The sequence below is a fragment of the Hemicordylus capensis genome, chromosome 2 (assembly GCF_027244095.1).
Source record: "Hemicordylus capensis ecotype Gifberg chromosome 2, rHemCap1.1.pri, whole genome shotgun sequence".
Taxonomy (NCBI): Eukaryota; Metazoa; Chordata; class Lepidosauria; order Squamata; family Cordylidae; genus Hemicordylus; species Hemicordylus capensis.
This window is the reverse complement of record NC_069658.1, coordinates 20029976-20048097: the sequence shown is the minus strand read 5'-3', so window position 1 is coordinate 20048097 and position 18122 is coordinate 20029976. Positions and strand designations below refer to the sequence as shown.

Genomic DNA, 18122 nt, shown 5'->3' with positions numbered 1-18122 from the left:
CACATCTTTTGTTTTATTTGAATTCCAAGCTGCCCTATCCCTAAAGACTTAATACAAGATCACCACCACCTAACTATATAGACATATTCAGATTCAAGGGTTCAGTTTTACTAGCAGAGTTGTTTAACAGAGAAAATGCATTCCCAGGTTCAGTATCTGCATTAGTTATTCATGTTAAATTGATCTAGAAAGTTGACCTCCAAAAGGTCAGGGGGAAAAGATGACCCTACAGAGTCATTCTCCAGCATGGTTCATTGATTTTCCATGCCTTAATGATTAAAAAAAAAAAAAAAAATCAACACACACTCTCCTACAAACGCAAGCCTATGAATATCAATAGCAAACATTGATTGTTATGCATCAGCTCAAGTGGCAAGGTTTTGCTTTGGAAAAAGCTTCGGTACTGCAATAACACCTCAGCTGTTATCAGACACGTATGATATATCCAAGCCAGACTGGAACTGCAGAAAGATAGGCTTCCATTGCATTTTTGTAAACCAAGCTATTAAAATTGTATTGAAAAACTGAACCTTAAGTATGGCTTTAAAAGGCATCATTAAATACGCAATTCAAACTTACTTCTAGGTCTGAAGAAACATCCCAAAGGCATATTTGTCCATCATGACATCCCGTTATGATCATGGACACGTCATCCATTAATAGTATGGCCGATACACAGTGAGTGGGAGCTTTGCGTCCCCATAGGACAATTGGTAGCACCAAACTGTTGCCCGCCATTATGTTTTCACACCTGAAAATGTAATTAGAAAAAGTTCAACTTAAAAATTAAGGGCAAATTCAGAAACAGAGCTTTGTTGAATATCACCAACTTGTATCATTAGTGAGAGAACGAGCACTATTTCATGCTCCACAAAAACATTCCAAAAAGCTTTGTATTTTATTTATCTAGCAAAGTTCCAGATGAATTAAAGGTATCAAAAAAAGACCACAGAAAGTAAGTACTAGCTAATTTGTAATTGATTAATGAATAGTTCAATATCTAATGCCAGAAACTCAAAAACGATTTCCCACATTTGCTTCTTCAGTCATGTTGGCAGGAAAAACTGCATGCTCATCAGCAAGTATGACTCAAGAGAACACAATACTGGAAAATAAATCTCAAAAGTTTCAAGTCAAAGTGCCAAGTTTCTTTTTTCAAGATAATATTGAAAAGAATATCCAGCATATTGCAGTATGAACTGTCCCAATATCCAGAGCAGAGATCAAAAGTTACTCTGATTAGAGGTCACATGTTTATCAGCTGCTCCCTTATCCTTCCCACTGATCGCTACCTATACATGGCTATTTAACAAATGGGAAAGAAAAATTAAAATCAACTTTAATATTCACAATGTGGTCACTTCTATTTTAAAAAAACAATAGCCTCCGTTAGCATTGGCTTCAACAGTAAACACTCTCTCTACTCAGCAGTGTATATCCAGCATATGGCCCAAACAGTTACTCTGAACTCCAGGTGTCTCTACCCTCCTGTTACCATCAGTTCTCCAAAAACACTTGGAGCAGCAAACTCTTGCAAAGGAACTCCTCTTTGCAAAATGCAAATGATGGGGAGGCAGAACTTCCAAGTGTGGTAGCTTCATCCACAGACTGAGCAAAGAGCAGCAAAAGAACTCCAGTCACCTCTGGCAGCAGTCCAAGACAAAAAACGCCACGCTATTTCCATAACCACTGTTCAATTAGACTCTTGGGCGGGGGGTAATATACAAACCATTCATACGAGATAACATTTCCCCCCCAAATGAAATATGACCCAGATGTATTTTGGAATAAAAAGTATCCTCAGGGCGTGATGTAGGGATGCGAGAACTGGATCAGCTTGGGCAGTCCGTGTTTAAACCCAACCAACCTGCTCTACGTGAGGCTGGAAGCGGGCTTCGAAACTCACCCGGCGATGTCGCCACCACAGCCACCTCAAAATTAAAAGGTAAAAAGTACCCTTTCTCTTGCCCCCTCCCCCCAGTTTTTCCTCTAAGGTGTGCACACATACATGTGCTCAAAAGGTTGTTTTTTTGATGTCTGCTCAGTTAATCTTAGATCCCGCTCAGGTTGAATCAAGAATGCCCCACTCTGAATGCATGTGCATACACAGTGCCTTGATACTGCCGCCCAGAACAAAACTCATGCCCCACAGAGATGAAAAAAATGAGCACAGACTGACCCCCACCCACCCACCGGCATTACTATAGGGAATGCCCTTTCCTTGTAAAGGGGAATCCTTGTCAGATTCCCCTCTAGAGGTATACCCTTCAAACCGGACCGCGAACTGGTTCAGCCTGGTTCGATGGCCAGACCCAGTTCGGGAGAACCTGACACCAGGCCGGGCTGAACCCAGTCCAGATTCGAACCAAACCAGCCAAAGGGGCGGCTCACACATCCCTAATGTGATCCATTTATAAAAGTTCTATTTATAATGTGATCTACTTATAAAAGGTCATTCATTCAATTTCTATACCGTATAATGTACACAAGGACTGGTTATTGTTGTGATTGACATTTTATGAACATTTTAAAACCTATTTTTACACCATTGGATTACTATACTTCTAGAAAAGTGCTCTCTCTTACTTGAGCTCTGGACAGTTCGTGGAGCTGAGGGTTAGTGATAACATGCAGCAGTGGCACTTGTGTTCAGCTACATTTCTGCGAGACAACAGGCCCCATTTCTTGTCTGAATGTTTGCAGTACACAGAGCATGTGCTTCAGGGAAACAGAACAGCTGGCTATTATTTCATCCCTCAGTGCATCATCACTTTAGTGGTAAACAGCTAATTTGGCATGCTATCAAAGCATTTTTAAAACTGCATTTGTACTGCCATAAAAGATTATACAGTAAAAATGACCTCTCTCAAGGAGAGATGAAGCCACTTTTTTTAATCTGCAGCTGTGTTATTAAAATTAGCACTGCAGTGATGCATTTTACTCCAAAAAACCCTTCAGCTGATTAACTCTAATATCTTAATGCAGTCTACACGGCTACCTTAAAGCTATGTCACTTGTATTCCAACAGGAGATGACATGTCCAAGTAGATCAAAGTCTGCTTGGTTACATGCATGTCGAGGTGACATTCAGACAGTGACTGTTAACAATGGTCTACCACCTTGAATGGGCTGTGCAAGCCTGCCGTGCAGTGGGGTGGCATGCATTACCACAGATGAGCTCTTCCAATATTCAACTATACATCTGGTAGAAAGAACCATACTATCACGATCAAGCCCGAAAAGCAGTGCCAACCTGCAGGTCCTCTGGGAGCTCTCCTCTTTGAGCAACTGTGTATCTGCCAAAAACTATGCGTCACCTGTGGCCTAAGCAGTTTTGCTGGCCAGACTACCACACTGGAAAAGACCCGATCCTGTGACAAACTAGGCCCTCCTCCTGGCAAGCTTTGGCCCTACCGAAGGACACAGAATGCCCCAGTAGGCAGCACATGAACACAAGCCAGGAGGGGTCCTTTCACGAGGCTCGATGAAGCAGTCACTCAGGCAGCATATCACTGGGGCTAACTGAGCAAAGAGGCAGTTTTTTAACGTGGTGATTCTCTTTATTTAGCAGGGGGAGAGTAACTGACCCTATTCACCCCCAGCAAAGTACCTCCCGTGACTGTTGCTGGTATCTATCTTATGTTTCTTTTTAGACTGTGAGACAGGGATCCATCTCATTTATTTATTATTTCTCTATGTAAACTGCTTTGGAAACTTTTTGTTGAAAAGCAGTATATAAATATTTGTTGTTGTGGGGCACCAGCAGGGCAGCAAGGTTCAACCCACCACATTCAGAGCACCTCCTAGGCTATTGCAAGCAGTTTGTCTTCCCTCACTCCCTGCAAAGCTTGCAAGAAGCACGAGAGATGGGGAGACTGCTGGCAACCTTCCCTTCTCCCCAGGTCACTTTCCAAGCTTGCAAGGGTCCATTTTCAAAGAGAGCTGGCCCCACACTAAGGGCATGGGGCAAAATAATAGATGGTGCTTCACCTCAAGTGACACAATATCTTAGGCTGTCCCTAATACAAACTACATGCTTGCAAATTTTATTTATTCATTCAATCATTCATTCATTCAGTTATTAAGATGTATATACTGCCTTTCATAAAAAAAATTATCCCAAGGCACATTAAATGCAAGTGCAAATACAATTTCATCTAACAACTTTTTAGAAAGCTTCTTAAATCTTGGCTTTTTATCCAGGCTTTTCCATGACTGTTTCTAATGCTGTTTCTATGTGTTTTTATCCCTTTATAGTTTTTATGCATGTATTTTATAGTTTTTAAATTAGATTTGTTTTATATTTTTAGCTTAATGTTTTTACTGTCATTTTATTGTATGTTTTTAACTTTTGTAAACTGCCTTGGGGTTGTTTTTAATGAAAGGCGGTATATAAATTCAACAACAAACAAACAAGCAAACTCTGCTTTTATATTGGCAAGGTTCACTTTAATCATTTCGTCATTAATGTTATTGACAGTTATGCTACATGGTGCAAAAGTTGCTAGTTAGGATAAAGCATACAGATACCTAAGATCCTCCACAAATTGAATCAGACAAGTCTTGCAAACGCTGAACAGAAAGACAAGATGGCTAATAGTATAAGCTGAAAAAGTTTTACTTAAGCTTTGGATCACAAATATGTTGTGCTTTCAAATGGCAATTTTTAATTCCTCTATTCAACAAAGTTTACTTGCAGGTGGTGTGTCCAACTGCTATGATAATGTCTAGAGACAATAAATCTTGTCAGTTTATTCCAGTTCTTTGAACAGCTTCTGCTTACATCAGCCTTCTACTATCTAAACTACACATCTTCCCTGGGGCATGGGACATATTCAAACGAACCACATGCCAGAAACCCCAGAATCTGCAAAGGGAGGAAGCAAAATATATACAAAAAACAAGATTGTACTTCAAAGTCCAAATGGGGAACAGCTTCATACTGACATGACTTACAGGTATTATCTGCTCAGATCAAAGCATGCAATTATCAACATTTTAAAGGCAAAAGCCAATTACAAGAGAAGCTACAAATAGGACAACTTCCAACTATGATACATAAGATTTATACTAAGAATAAGTGCAGAAACCTATGGATGAAATCCAAGCCATTTCTCAGCCTATTGTGTCTTACTAAAGACAAGAAATGTATCCCCACGGGACACCATGTTGGGATTGCGGGCGAGGGTCAGTGGTGCACTTAAGCTCTCCCCAAAGCTGCAGTTTGCACCACTGTCACATTATACCTGATTCACTCATTTGCTCCACATATTTACTGAGTGCACAGGGGGAGACTAGAATCACAGCAACTGGCCCTGCCCCCTAATCTCCACATGTCCAGTGGAAGTTCAAAAGGGGCTGTAAGAGTCATGGGCTATAGCGGTCAGGTGTCCCAACTGGTATTCGGCAATCCCAGTCAGCCCCAGCAATCACAAAGAATTGGTACTAGGCACAGAACTGAGCATTCTGGCAACCTTAACTTTTGCAGGTTTCTAGCTCTTTAACTTGAGTAGATGCACATGTGCTTCAAACTACGCGGCTAATCTATACCTCTGCCACTTTCCAGTCAATATAGGATTCAAAGCAGCATACATAAGTGACAAAACACAAAACCTCTTTATTTGGCATAGCAAAATCTCAAGAGCCAGAGGAAAATGAAGCTTGCCAGGGGTAGGAATGTGAAATGTCATTGCTTCCCCATCTCTAACAGCACAATGCATTATACAAAATAAGCAAATGCATACAGAATTGCTTGCTCTCCTCAATGTATGCAGGCATCAGACTCAGAGTTTTCCACTGCAGGATTTGAGAGATTTTTATGCACACATATACACACACAGACACACATATCTCCTGTACATGTTGTAAATAGTCGGAATGCCAGTTCAGAATTCACAGCCCCCACCACCAGGTGGCAGTGCCTCAAGAGGCAAGTGCCCCAGGTAGGAGCAGAGTGATGGGGGCTTTTTAAAAGACACCCAGCAGTGGGGGCAGTTGGGCGGCACAGCAAAGTATGGGTGCTTCAGGGAGCAAATTACACAGGGCAGCCTGGGAAGCATGCATGAGGGGTGTGCACAAAAACTACCAGCCCCGGCTGAACGTGCTTCCCAGGCTGCCTTGCAGCACTCTCTCCCTGCCCTCTGAAACACCCAGACTTTGCTGCACCGCCCAGCAGCCCCCACATCAGTGCTCTTGCAACTTGAGGCACTGCCCCCTGGTGGTGGGGGCTGGAAATTCCATACAAGAATTCTGACTTGCACAGGCCTAATCAATATGCATGTATATATTACACTGTCCAGAGTCTTCGGAGTGGGCGGTATATAAAATGTTTCAAATAAATAAATAAATAAATATGTACTAAACGTACTGCACTGAGCAGGAGGTTGGACTAGATGGCTTGCGAAGTCCCTTCTGACTCCAACATTCTATGAAATTAACACTGACTTAAGTGCCTTTTTAGAAAGGTGGTGTGCACATATTAAAAGTAATATAAACGAAGTATAAACATAGTCCTGAATAAACTCAGATGCCAAAAAGCTATCCAAATGTCTTTTCAGGCATAAGCTAGACACATGAAAACCATACTGACGCTTTGTCCTTTGCTACCAGATAGCTACATGATTCCCTCACCCCCACCCCCACTACCAATAAGGTAGGTTGTCACTTATGAAAGAGCATTCTCAGCTTTTTAGATTGTTTTAGCAGGAGGCAAATGGATGATAGATTGACCAGTCTTTGGGAACGTGAATTGTCCCTTTTGCTAAGAAAGATTTGCCTTGGTTTGCATTTGGATGGGTGGCTACATAAGAGTGCTGTACAATATTCACCTAATTTATTTATGTATTATATTTTAATCCTGCCCAAAACTTACATCTCTGGGCGCTTTACAACAAAACAAAATAAACAGAGAAATTAACACATTACAACAATTTAAAAATGTAAAACAATATTTCAAAACTAAGTTAAAACTATTAGATAGTCAGCGTGGTGTAGTGGCTAGAATGCTGGACTAGGACAGGGGACACCCGAGTTCAAATCCCCATTCAGCCATGAAACTAGCCGGGTGACTCTGGGCCAGTCACTTCTCTCTCAGCCTAGCCTACTTCACAGGGTTGTTGTGAAAGAGAAACTCAAGTATGTAGTACACCGCTCTGGGCCCCTTGGAGGAAGAGCGGGATATAAATGTAATAATAATAATAAAACAGTATTAGATAAAAGCCTAGGTGAACAGATGCATCTTTAAACATTTTTCAAAAACTGTCAGAGATGGAGAGGCTCTTATTTAAACAGGGAACACATTCCATAACTTTGGGGCAGCAGCAAGTAGCCATCCAACAAGCTGGTGGCAACTGCAGACAGACCTCTCCTGATGATCTCAATGGGCGGTGGGGTTCATGACGAAGATGACCTTCTCTTAAATACCCAGGGCCCAAGCAGTTTAGGGCTTTATACATTATAACCAGCACCTTGTATTTTGCCCAGAAGCTTATTGGCAGTCAGTGCAGCTCTTTCAATAAAGGGGTAATATGGTCTCTCCAAGATGACCCAGAGACCAGCCTGGCTGCCACATTCTAGACCAGCTGTAGTTTCCAGACTACATACAAAGGCAGCCCCACATGGAGCACATTGTAGTAATTCAGTCTGGAGGTGACCAGCAGAAGTACTATTGTTCTGAGGTCGTTTATCTCAAGAAATGGACGCAGCTGGCGTATCAGCTGAAGCTGATACAAGGCACCTCTGGCCACTGCCTCGACCTGGGACACCAAGGAGAGGCTTGGATCCAGAAGCACCCCCAGACTGCGTACCTGTTCCTTCAGAGGAAGTGTGACCCCTTCCAGAACAGAGAAATAAAATTCATCTTCCGAGTTTCAACCCCATACAATGAGTACCTCCGTCTTATTTGGATTCATTCTCAGCTTTTTATTCATCCAGTCCATCACCACCTCTAAGCAGGCATTTAGGGAGGTTATGCCCTCTCCCAATGATGCTGACATGGAGAAATAGATCTGGGTGTCATCAGCATAATGATAGCACCCTGCACCAAATCTCCTGAGGATGTCTCCCAGCCATTTCATGTAGATTTTAAACAACATCCATCCCTGAGGGACACCATACAAAAGTTCAGATTTTGAAGAACAGTCTCCCAGGGATACCATCTGGAACCTGCCCAAAAGGCAGGAGCGGAATCACTGCAAAGCAGTGGACCTCCCACCTCCAACCCCCTCAGACGCTCCAGAAGGATACTATGGTTGATAGTAATGAAAGCCGCCGAGAGCTCCAAAAGGACCAACAGAGTCACACTTCCTCTGTCAATTCCCAATTGGAGATCATCCATCAGGCTGACCAAGGCAGTCTCCACCCCACAGCGTGCCTGAAAGCCAGTCTGAAATAGGTCTAGATAATTGGTTTTCTCCAAGACTGTCTGGAGCGGGGAGGCCACCACCCCCTTAATTATGTTGCCCAGCCATGGAAGGCTGGAGACAGGCCTGTAGTTACTCAACTCTGAGGGATCCTGTTGGAGATGGATTTCCAGTGCATCAACCTTTTGCACCAACTATCCTAATGACCACTAGGGGCACTGGGAGTAGAGATAGTGAGTAAGGGTCTCCCTACTGTGCTACCTGTCTCTACTCTATGACCCCTGATATGACTCTTCAGGTATTCCTGCTGAGGATCAGAATCCTTTCCTTTCCTCTTAGAGAGCAGATAGAAACATATCTCTCTCCCTAGCTATTCATTGTGTAATTCTATAGATTAGGGTTAGGTCTTTCCTATCCAAAATATACTTCACCAATAAATAGGTGCAACAACTAAACTCTGCAACTACTCTGTAACTGGAATGAGTAGTTTCTTTAGTGCTCTGCTAATTAAATGGGGGATAAAAATGATAACCCTCAACAGATCCAAGGCAGTCTTCTTCTGAAGTGGCTGAATATTTGCCTCCTTAAGACAAGGAGGCATCCTGCCCTCCCTCAGAGAAGCATTTATGATCTCTACCGGGCCTTCTACAACAACGCTCCTGCAAGAAAATATAAGCCATGTCTGGCAAGGGTCAAGAAAACAGATGGTAAGCCTCACCACTCCAAGCAGCTCATCCACATCCTTAGGAGTCAAACTGGAACTGATCCAACCTAACCACACAAGAGGAGTTGCTGGATACCTCCACATCAGACACTGAAGTAATTGTGGAGACTGAGTCTAAGTCGGCCCGAATAAGAGATTTCCCCCACAAAAAAATCATTAAACATGTCACAAAGGGTAATCGATGGTTCCAGATTCTGAGTCAAGAGAGGAGGGGCACATACTAGCCCTCTCAGAACTCTGAACAACTCTGCCGGACATGAACTTGAAGATGCAATATGGGCAGAAAAGAATTGCTTCTTTGCCATACATATTGCCTGAGCATAGGTCTTCAAATGTGCTCTATGCTGCCAGCTGATGGATTCGAGTCAAGTCTTTCTCCACTTGCACTCCAGTCATCTATCTCGCTGCTTCAGCTCCTGTAGTTTTCCGTATACCCCAAGGGGCCAATTTTGAAGTGGGTCAGAGAGCAAGCTTAGGAGCAATCATGACAAATGCCCTGATGAGTTTGCTGTTCCAGTTCTCCACCAGAGCATTGCCGATGATCCAGAACAGGATCCAGAACAAGATCACCAGTGATTCAGAACAGGATCGCCAGCAGAGACAACACTAAATCCCTCCAAGGCTTCTTGGAATCCTATTGGGTCCAATAACCTTCTCGGGCGGACCATCCTAATAGGCCCTTCAGCCCTGCCAAGGTAGGAAGTGATTTTGAGTCCAGATGGTGGTCTGTCCATGACAATGGGGAAATCACATGCACGGAACACCACCCTGATCAGAGTGAGAGACCAAATCAGGTGTGTGACCAGCAATGTGCATCGATCCTGAGACCACTTGGGATAGGCCTATAGTTGTCATGGCCACTATCAGTTCCTGAGCCACCCCGGACAAACTGGTCCCAAAAACACTGAAGTCCCCCAGTACCACAAGCCTGGAGGACTCCAACACCAAGCCCGAGACCAAGTCCGTCAGCTCCATTAGGGACTCTGTTGAGCAGCAGGGCGATCGGTACACCAACAAAAGTCCCAATCTATCCCTGGTACACACATCAATATGGTCTGACACTTCAACAAGGATCCTGGTAAGGGAGATGTTCATCTTATAGACCACAGTCACTCTACCTCTCCGCCCACAGTCCCTCACCTGCTCCTCAACCAAGTACCCTGGAGGGAGAAGCTGGGACCACACTGGGCCAACAGACTCCCCCAAACAGATCTCCATAATATATACCAGGTCGGCTCCTTCATCCAGAATCAGATCATGGGTGGTTTCTGAATTGTTCTGGACCAACATGGCATTACAAAGGAGCAAGGTGAGGTTTCAAGGGTGGTTGGCATTGCTCCCAAAGGTCAAAGAGCTGGCAGGGCAGCTGGAAGGGGCAGCGGCTATTAGATTTCCAATTCCCCTTCCCCTGTAATGTCCTGCCAACATTACTTCTTCTGTTCCCCACCACCACCAGATTTGCTGCCCCATAATAAGTTAATACACCCCCTGTCTCCCCATCTCCAGATAAGTCCAGACACATTATAAAGCAATCTCACCCAGGACTAATTAAAACAGAAGCCACACTATTAAATACCCACCCACATGTGAATTCTTGGGTGAGGAAAGTTGGATGGCCCTTCCCCTCACAGTCCCCCAAGGTAGCTCCTCCAAAGGGGTGACCCCCTTTAATGTTGCCCCTTTGGTGGCAGGCCCACTGCCACTGGCAGTGACCCTAAATAGCCCAGAGAAGGCTGCTCTGAGCAGATGGAGCCCAGGGAAACTGCCTAATCACCCCCCAGGCCCCAGTCCTGTAAACTCTCCACAGCTCAGCAGCCAGTCTTAGGGGGCAGACAGAAAACAGTGGGGGGCACAAGCATGCAGGCAGGCACCCAGACTCTCACCCTGGGGCCTACTTGAGAGGTTGATGTTCTTTCTCTCCTTAGGGGATGGGGCGTGGTTCATTGGAAGAACATCTGCAGGACTGCATGCGAAGGTGCCAGGATCACTCCTTAGCATCTGCAGGTAGGGCTAGGAAAGACTCTTGTTACCAGACTCACTCGCTATGCCATTTTTGTGACTGTGTGTACTTCAGTGCCCACCACAAACCAGAAACATAGCCATTTTTCCTGACAGCTTAGAAGATAAAGCCCTTAACGGCTTGGGTCCAGGCTATCTAAGAAAGTGCCTCCTTTGTCATAAAGCCTGCAGCCGGTTACGATCTTCTGGAGAGGTCTGGTTACGGTTGCCACCAGATCATTTGGTGGTGACCCAGGACTGCACTTTCTCTGTGGCCGCCCCGGGGGCTTTGGAATAAGCTTCCTGCTGAAATAAGAGCATCTCCTTCTCTGTTTGTTTTTAGTAAGACCCTCAAGACTCTGCTGTGTTTGCAGGCTTTTAATTAGAATTTTAATAATTTAACAAACTTGTTTTAATAACTATTTTATTCTATTTTTTAAATTGTGTCATGTATTTTAATCTGTGGCTTTTAAATATTTTAAATTTTGCATACTGCCTAGAGATGTACATATCAGGTGGTATAAAAACATGACAAACAAACAAACAAAGCTTTGGCTGGCTGCGTTCCAGAATTCTGACAAGGCATTTCCCATGGTGCCCCAAGGTCATTGCAGGACTGTAACTAACTAAGGAGATATCCCTCCAATTGCAACTGAGAATATACAGAGATCCAGGGTAGACTGAATCAGAGGTACAAAAGGAACAAGAGGCAAAGGAATGCTGGCTTTCTTCCCTCCGGATAAGCCTCTGCTGATAACAGGTTTCAAGGGTAAGTTGCTTAAACCTTTCTCCCCCGTTTTCTGTCATTAACCAGATTGGGTGAGTAATGCCAGACAGTGAGATGTGCCCCCACCCATTTCTATTCAGATGGTTACTTTCAGCAATCACCTAAGAAGCTCTCTTCTAAGTGAAGCAATCAAGAGATAGCACCCAGCACATAGTAGCCTGACTGATACAAAAAATTCATACCTTATACAGAGCAAGTATTTCAAAACACTTAAATTTTCCAAACCTGTCCCCCAAAGGACTAAAAACATGCCCCCAAGCTACTTTGACAATAAGTCCCTTTTGCTCTCTCTTTCTTTAAAGCTCTTTCACAACAAATCAGTATAGACAATACCGAGCTCCATGGACCAATCGTTTGACTCAGTATAAGGCAGATTCCTATGTAAAACTTTATCAAGGCCTAACAGTGTCCTTCTGGAATGAAAGAAGTTCTACAAACCTGCAATGTTCTGAAACAAGCCAAGCCACCATCCTTCAGAATAAAGGACGCCTAATACCGGGGAAGTAACTTGCCTAGGGAACAAGAGGTCACCGGTTCGAATCCCTGCTGGTATGTTTCACACACTATGGGAAACACCCATATCAGGCAGCAGCGATATAGGAAGGTGCTGAAAAGCATCATCACATACTGCATGGGAGATGGCAATGGTAAAGCCCTCCTGTACTCTACCAAAGACAACCACAGGCCTCTGAGGTCACCAGGAGTTGACACTGACTTGACGGCACAGTTTTAACTTTACTTTAGTACTACTACAAGAATCCTATTTCTTCCTTACCCTATATTACAATATGACATTTGCCTGCATATTTTCCTCTACGTGACCCTGGAGATCAGGGCAATTCAGTTTGAGGGTCCTTTGGGCTAAGGGCTCACTCCACTTCAACAGCCAGGCTCCCATCCAAAGCACATCTGCCAGCCATTTCCCAAGGACTCACTAGAAGAAGATGAATGCTATGCAAGGTCTCCCCCACCGTAGATAAGCACAAGGCCACATAAAACCCGTCAATGCTAATATTTGTGACTCTTCACTTTCATCATCACAAGAAACATGCTTAGCTTTAAATGTAGTCTAGATACACTTGAACTAAAATAATGGCAAGTATAGATCGTTAACAAAGGCTAGAGAAGTATTTCGGACTCTCCAACCAGCAGCATTCAATATTTAGGAAGAAACGTTTCATTCTTTGCCACTAGCTCTGCCAAGCTGAACATATTTTAAGTTACCAGGCACCAAATGTTAGACGACCAATATATCTACTCGCACAGTATCCTTTTAGCAGTCTATGCACCAAGGACTCAGCTGAACAGATGGTAGGGAAACATTGGCTAAATACGATTTTATTTTACAGCTTAAGGAAGTTTCAATAGATCTCCACCAAAAAAAGAGGTTAATTTAAAAACGCCATTTCACTGTTTTTGGTGTAATGTAGACTTAATTATACTGCAACTTTCCCCAAACACACATTTAATCAGTATAAGATGGATTTTCTCTATATGACAAATGACACACTTTATTAATACTGTCCAGGAAGCAATCATGATATACAGAAGTTAAATATTCATTTTAATTTTTAAAAATTGTATTGAGTTCCTCTTTGCAGATCATTATATGTCCAGCAATAGTTATGCTCAAGAAGTATATGCTATACCAACACTCACATGAAAATCTGTTGTCATCCAACTTTCACAAATAAAATATATATTTGATGGGGAAAAACCACTATTTGTACAAGTACCTGTTGTTTCCTTCCATTTTTTTAGTACGCAACTTCACTGCTTTCATGAATAAGGTCTTCATTTTCAAGACGTGCCACAGACTCATTTTGACAGGAGAACACGGCAGTCAGAACAGACCAAGCTTCTCTATCATTACACTTAGAATACTAAATATATCTCTGTGTAAAAATCAATATTTTCACATCAATGATGGAAAATCACAGTAGCAGACAAATATGTATCTGCTAATGAATAGTCTAAAAGCTAAGAGGGCATAATTAATTGTATTCTGAAACCAAGAACTGGTGTGTTTCCATTTGGAATAACCTGAGATATTCAGAAACCCCCAACATCCACTCTGCCTTGTCTGGAGAAGCCCAATCCAACTCCTAATCAATCTGTACTTTGCTCTTAGGTTGCCCTGTTTTTAGGAGCCTTTCACTGCACTATATGACTGCAGGTAAACACACATAAACCACAAAAGCACGACTCGTGTTTAGAGATACTGGCTTGGACTGAAAGAACAATGAGCAGAAGGTGCATTCGTACAGTTCTACAAACAATTGCACAAACATTAGCAGAAGACTTCTCGCATACCCATCATATTAGAAACACGGTGGATATGGAAGATCCAGGCTATGGCATACAAACACTAGTAAGTCATTTTTTAAAACAGTCATGAGGAGAGCTTGAGTTAAACCTCAAGTGATTAACTGGCTACTATTTCTTCCGTCTGGCAACATCCTCCAACAGCATATGATTAAATTGCTAGAATGTTCATGTCATTTTTCGCTAAAGGATGAACATAATTATTCTTGTTGACACCAGAGAATTCAGAGCGTGTATCACTAAGAGCACATGCTACTAACTCTTATTCTCTGCACATCTCAAATAGGTATATTCATCCAAGATTGAAGAACCCCAAGGTCTGGGAAGGGATGGGGGCAATGGTCACATTCTGGTCCTGTGACCAGTTATCAATGACATTTCCTACACAAGTTAAGGATGGGGTAGTGGCGCAGTGGAAAAATGCTTGACTAACAAGCAGAAGGTTGCCGGTTCAAATCCCCACTGGTACTATGCCACACAACAGAGACATAGGAAGATGCTGAAAGGCATCATCTCATACTGCATGGGAGGAGGCAATGGCAAACCCTTCCTGTATTCTACGAAAGAAAACCACAGGGCTCTATGGGTGCCAGGAGTCCAAATCGACTTGATGGAACACTTTACATTAGTTCAATCATCCAAAGCACTCCTCAGTGGAAGCAACATGTGAGAGGAGAGCTGGTCTTGTGGTTGCAAACATGACTTGTCCCCTTAGCTAAGCAAGGTCTGCCCTGGTTGCATATGAATGGGAGACTTCATGTGTGAGCACTGTAAGATATTCCCCTCAGGGGATGGAACCACTCTGGGAAGAAAAGAAGTTTCTAAGTTCCCTCCCTGGCTTCTCCAAGATAAGGCTGAGAGAGATTCCTGCCTGCCACCTTGGATAAGCCGCTGACAGTCTGTATAGACTATACTGAGCTAGATGAACCTTTGGTCTGACTCTGTATATGGCAGCTTCCTATGGACTGTTTTCTAGCATAGGTTGGTCACCAGTAATAATGGACAATTTCTTTCTTTTCAATGATTTATGTTACGAGGGGGCAAGACTGAGCCCCCTTTGGACCTTGTAGGTGCAGTAATCAATGAGCAGGTTTCCCAGTTTTAAAAATAGGAACATATATTTATAGACTTTGAACCCATTTTCTCATTGGCCCTGTATTAGCATTTTCATTTTCAATCCCCTTCCTAATATTCCAAGCATGGAATTGGCCTTTCACAGCTGCCACACATTGTATCAACACTTTCAACTAGCTCTCCATGACAACCCCAAGATCCCTCTCTTGGTCAGTCACTAACAGCTCAGACCCCATCAGCGTATATGTGGTATAGTTCATTTCCCCCACCCACCCAATATGCAGCACTTTATACTTGTAACACTGAACCACATTTGCCATCTTGTTGGCCACTCCCCCAATTTGGAGAGACCCTTTTGGAGCTCTTCACAATCTTTTGTGTTTTTCACTACCCTAAAACGTTTAGTGTTATCTGCAGATCTGGCCACTTCGCTGCTAATCCCAACTTCTAGATCATTTATGAATAAATTAAAAAGCATTGGTCCTAGTAGAGATTCATTTAGAGAACAGTCCGTTTATACCCAAACTCTGTTTCCTGACTTTCAATCAGTTACCAATCCACACATGAACCTGTCCCCTTATCCCATGACTGCTAGAGTCTTTGATGAGGAACTCTGTTGAATACTTTTTGAAAGATCAAGTATACAGTACTATGTCAACTGGATAACCTTTATCCACATGCCTGCTGACACTCTCAAAGAACTCCAAAGGTTGGTGAAGCAAGATCTACCTTTGCAAAAACCATGCTGGTTCTCCTTTAGCATGGCCTGTTCTTCAGTATCTTTAACAATTTTATACTTGATAATATTTTCCATAAATCCACATGGAACAGATGTTAAGCTAACTGGCCTGCAATTTCCCAGATCCTTCATCATGTAATGAACCAGAAGTTTCCCTGGCAGGTTTCCTGCTTCTGATGTGCTTTGTTATTTCCCTTGATGCTTTTAGCTAAATGTTCCTCAAAGTCTCTTTTCGCCTCCCTTGTTGTCTCCTTGCATTTCTTTTGCCCAAGTTTATGTTCCTTTCTGTTCCCTTCATTTGGGCAGGCCTTCCAATTTTATAGCTTCTTTGACTTTACTTGTTAGCCAAGCTGGCATCCCCCCAGACTTGGTGGTACCTTTTCTCCTTTGTAGTATACATTCTAACTGGGCTTCTATTATTGTGGTTTTAAATAAACTCCATGCATTCTGGAGTGAAGCGACTCTCCTGATTTTCCCTTTCAGTTTTCTTTTCACCAAACGCCTCATTTTAGAGACGTTTCCTCTTCTGAAGTTCAAAGTGTCTGTGTTAAGACTTGCTTGGCGAATCTCTCCTTACATGTATGCTGAATTTAATCATACTATGGTCACTGTTCCCTAAAGGTCACAAAACTGACATCTCACACCAGGTCCTAGGCACCCAGGATTAAGTCCAAGGTCACTTTCTCTCTGGTTAGTTCTATGACCAACTGTTCTAGAGCACAGTCATTCAGCGTGTCTAGAAATTTGTTCTCCATCATTACCTGAATGTGAGTTTATCTAGTCTATTTGTGGTAATTGAAGTCACCCATTATTACAGCTCTGTATATCTTTGATGCTTCCCTGATTTTTATTTTTATTTTTTATTTTTTTATATATTTATTTATTTGCAACTCCCAGACATTGTCAGAGTTTTGGTCAGGAGGGCAATAGCAGGTCCCTAGTAACACATTTCCTTTCAGGCCTTGTATTGCCACCCACAGAGTTTTTGTGGAGGACTGTAGTCTTCCAAGGTTTTCTAGCTTCTTAGATTATGTCCCTTTTTTAACATACAGTGCTACTCCAGCCCCAATTTGCTCTCCCCTGTCATTTCTGGAGTGTTAATATCCAGGAACAACTGGTTCTCCCTGTTCCACCATGTTTCCATTAAGCCTACTCTATCTATGTTTTCATTAGAAACCAAGCACTCCAGTTAACCCATCTTGGTTTGGAAGCTTCTGGCATATAAGTACCTATATGCCAATTCTCTTACCTGGTATGCGTTATCTTTCTTATGGCCATTTGATTTCTTTGACCAGCTAGCACAACCTTCTGTCTGTTCTTTGTCTAGTGCTACTCTGTCCCCTTCTGGTTTATTGGAAGCATTTACACCCTCACACCTTAAAGGACAGCATTTGTCAAACCGGATACTGCCCAGCTCCTGTCAGCTATCCACCATGCTTCATTTTAAAAGCTGCTCTGTGAACTTTTTTATTTTAAGCGCCAGCAGTCTGGTTCCATCTTGGTTCAAGTGGAGCCCATCCCTTTTGTACTGGCTTCGCTTGCCTCAAAATGTATCCCAGTGCTTAACAAGTCTAAAACTCTGCTCCCAGCACCGTTGCCTCATCCACACATTGACACCACACAGGGAGCGTTCCCTCACCAGCTGGCCTTCTATCGTCATGACTGGTTTTGTTGACTGTTTAGAGTATTGGAGATTGTTTATTTGAAAATATAAATATTTGAAGTTGTCAGCTATTCAACAGTTCAAACTTTATTTCCCAAGAATACAAAAGAGCGAGTTGTACTTATGGAGCGATCAGACTCATCTCCCCCTAAAGAGTTAACTGGAAGTGAACCATGTCTTGACTGACAGGCTAGTGAGTTCCAGGGCTCATCCAATCAGCACAACAGGTGGGTGGGACCTAGAGAGTTGTTGCCAGGAAGAAGAGAGTTTTGTGAGAAGAAGGTGGGTGGGAGGTGTACAGAAAGACATATGGCCATGGAAGCTGGCTGCAGGAGAATGCCTCTGCATATCCTTGAAAGATAGGAGAGCAGGAAGTTTGAATTCTCATCTGGAATTTGGTGGGTTCATGGAAAGGAAGCCTGGGCTTTGGCTTCAGGAGGATTTATTTAGGG

At 43.0% G+C, this 18122-nt stretch overlaps 1 protein-coding gene across 9 annotated transcripts in view; it reads right to left on the bottom strand.

Moving 5' to 3' along the window:
* WDR7 (WD repeat domain 7) overlaps nucleotides 1–18122 on the bottom strand; it is a 316220-nt gene that overhangs the window by 274281 nt on the left and 23817 nt on the right. For 5 of the 9 annotated variants that reach the window (XM_053295507.1, XM_053295514.1, XM_053295508.1 and 2 more), the window contains exons 1-2: nucleotides 12308–12327; nucleotides 580–751 (exon numbers count right to left, since the gene is read on the bottom strand). In XM_053295507.1, the coding sequence (XP_053151482.1) occupies nucleotides 580–738 (159 nt within the window). In that variant the 5' untranslated portion in view covers nucleotides 739–751; nucleotides 12308–12327. Of the gene's footprint in view, nucleotides 1–579; nucleotides 752–6367; nucleotides 6390–12307; nucleotides 12328–18122 lie in introns of those variants that run through there. The other 4 variants (XM_053295511.1, XM_053295512.1, XM_053295510.1 and 1 more) reach the window with 2 other exon arrangements.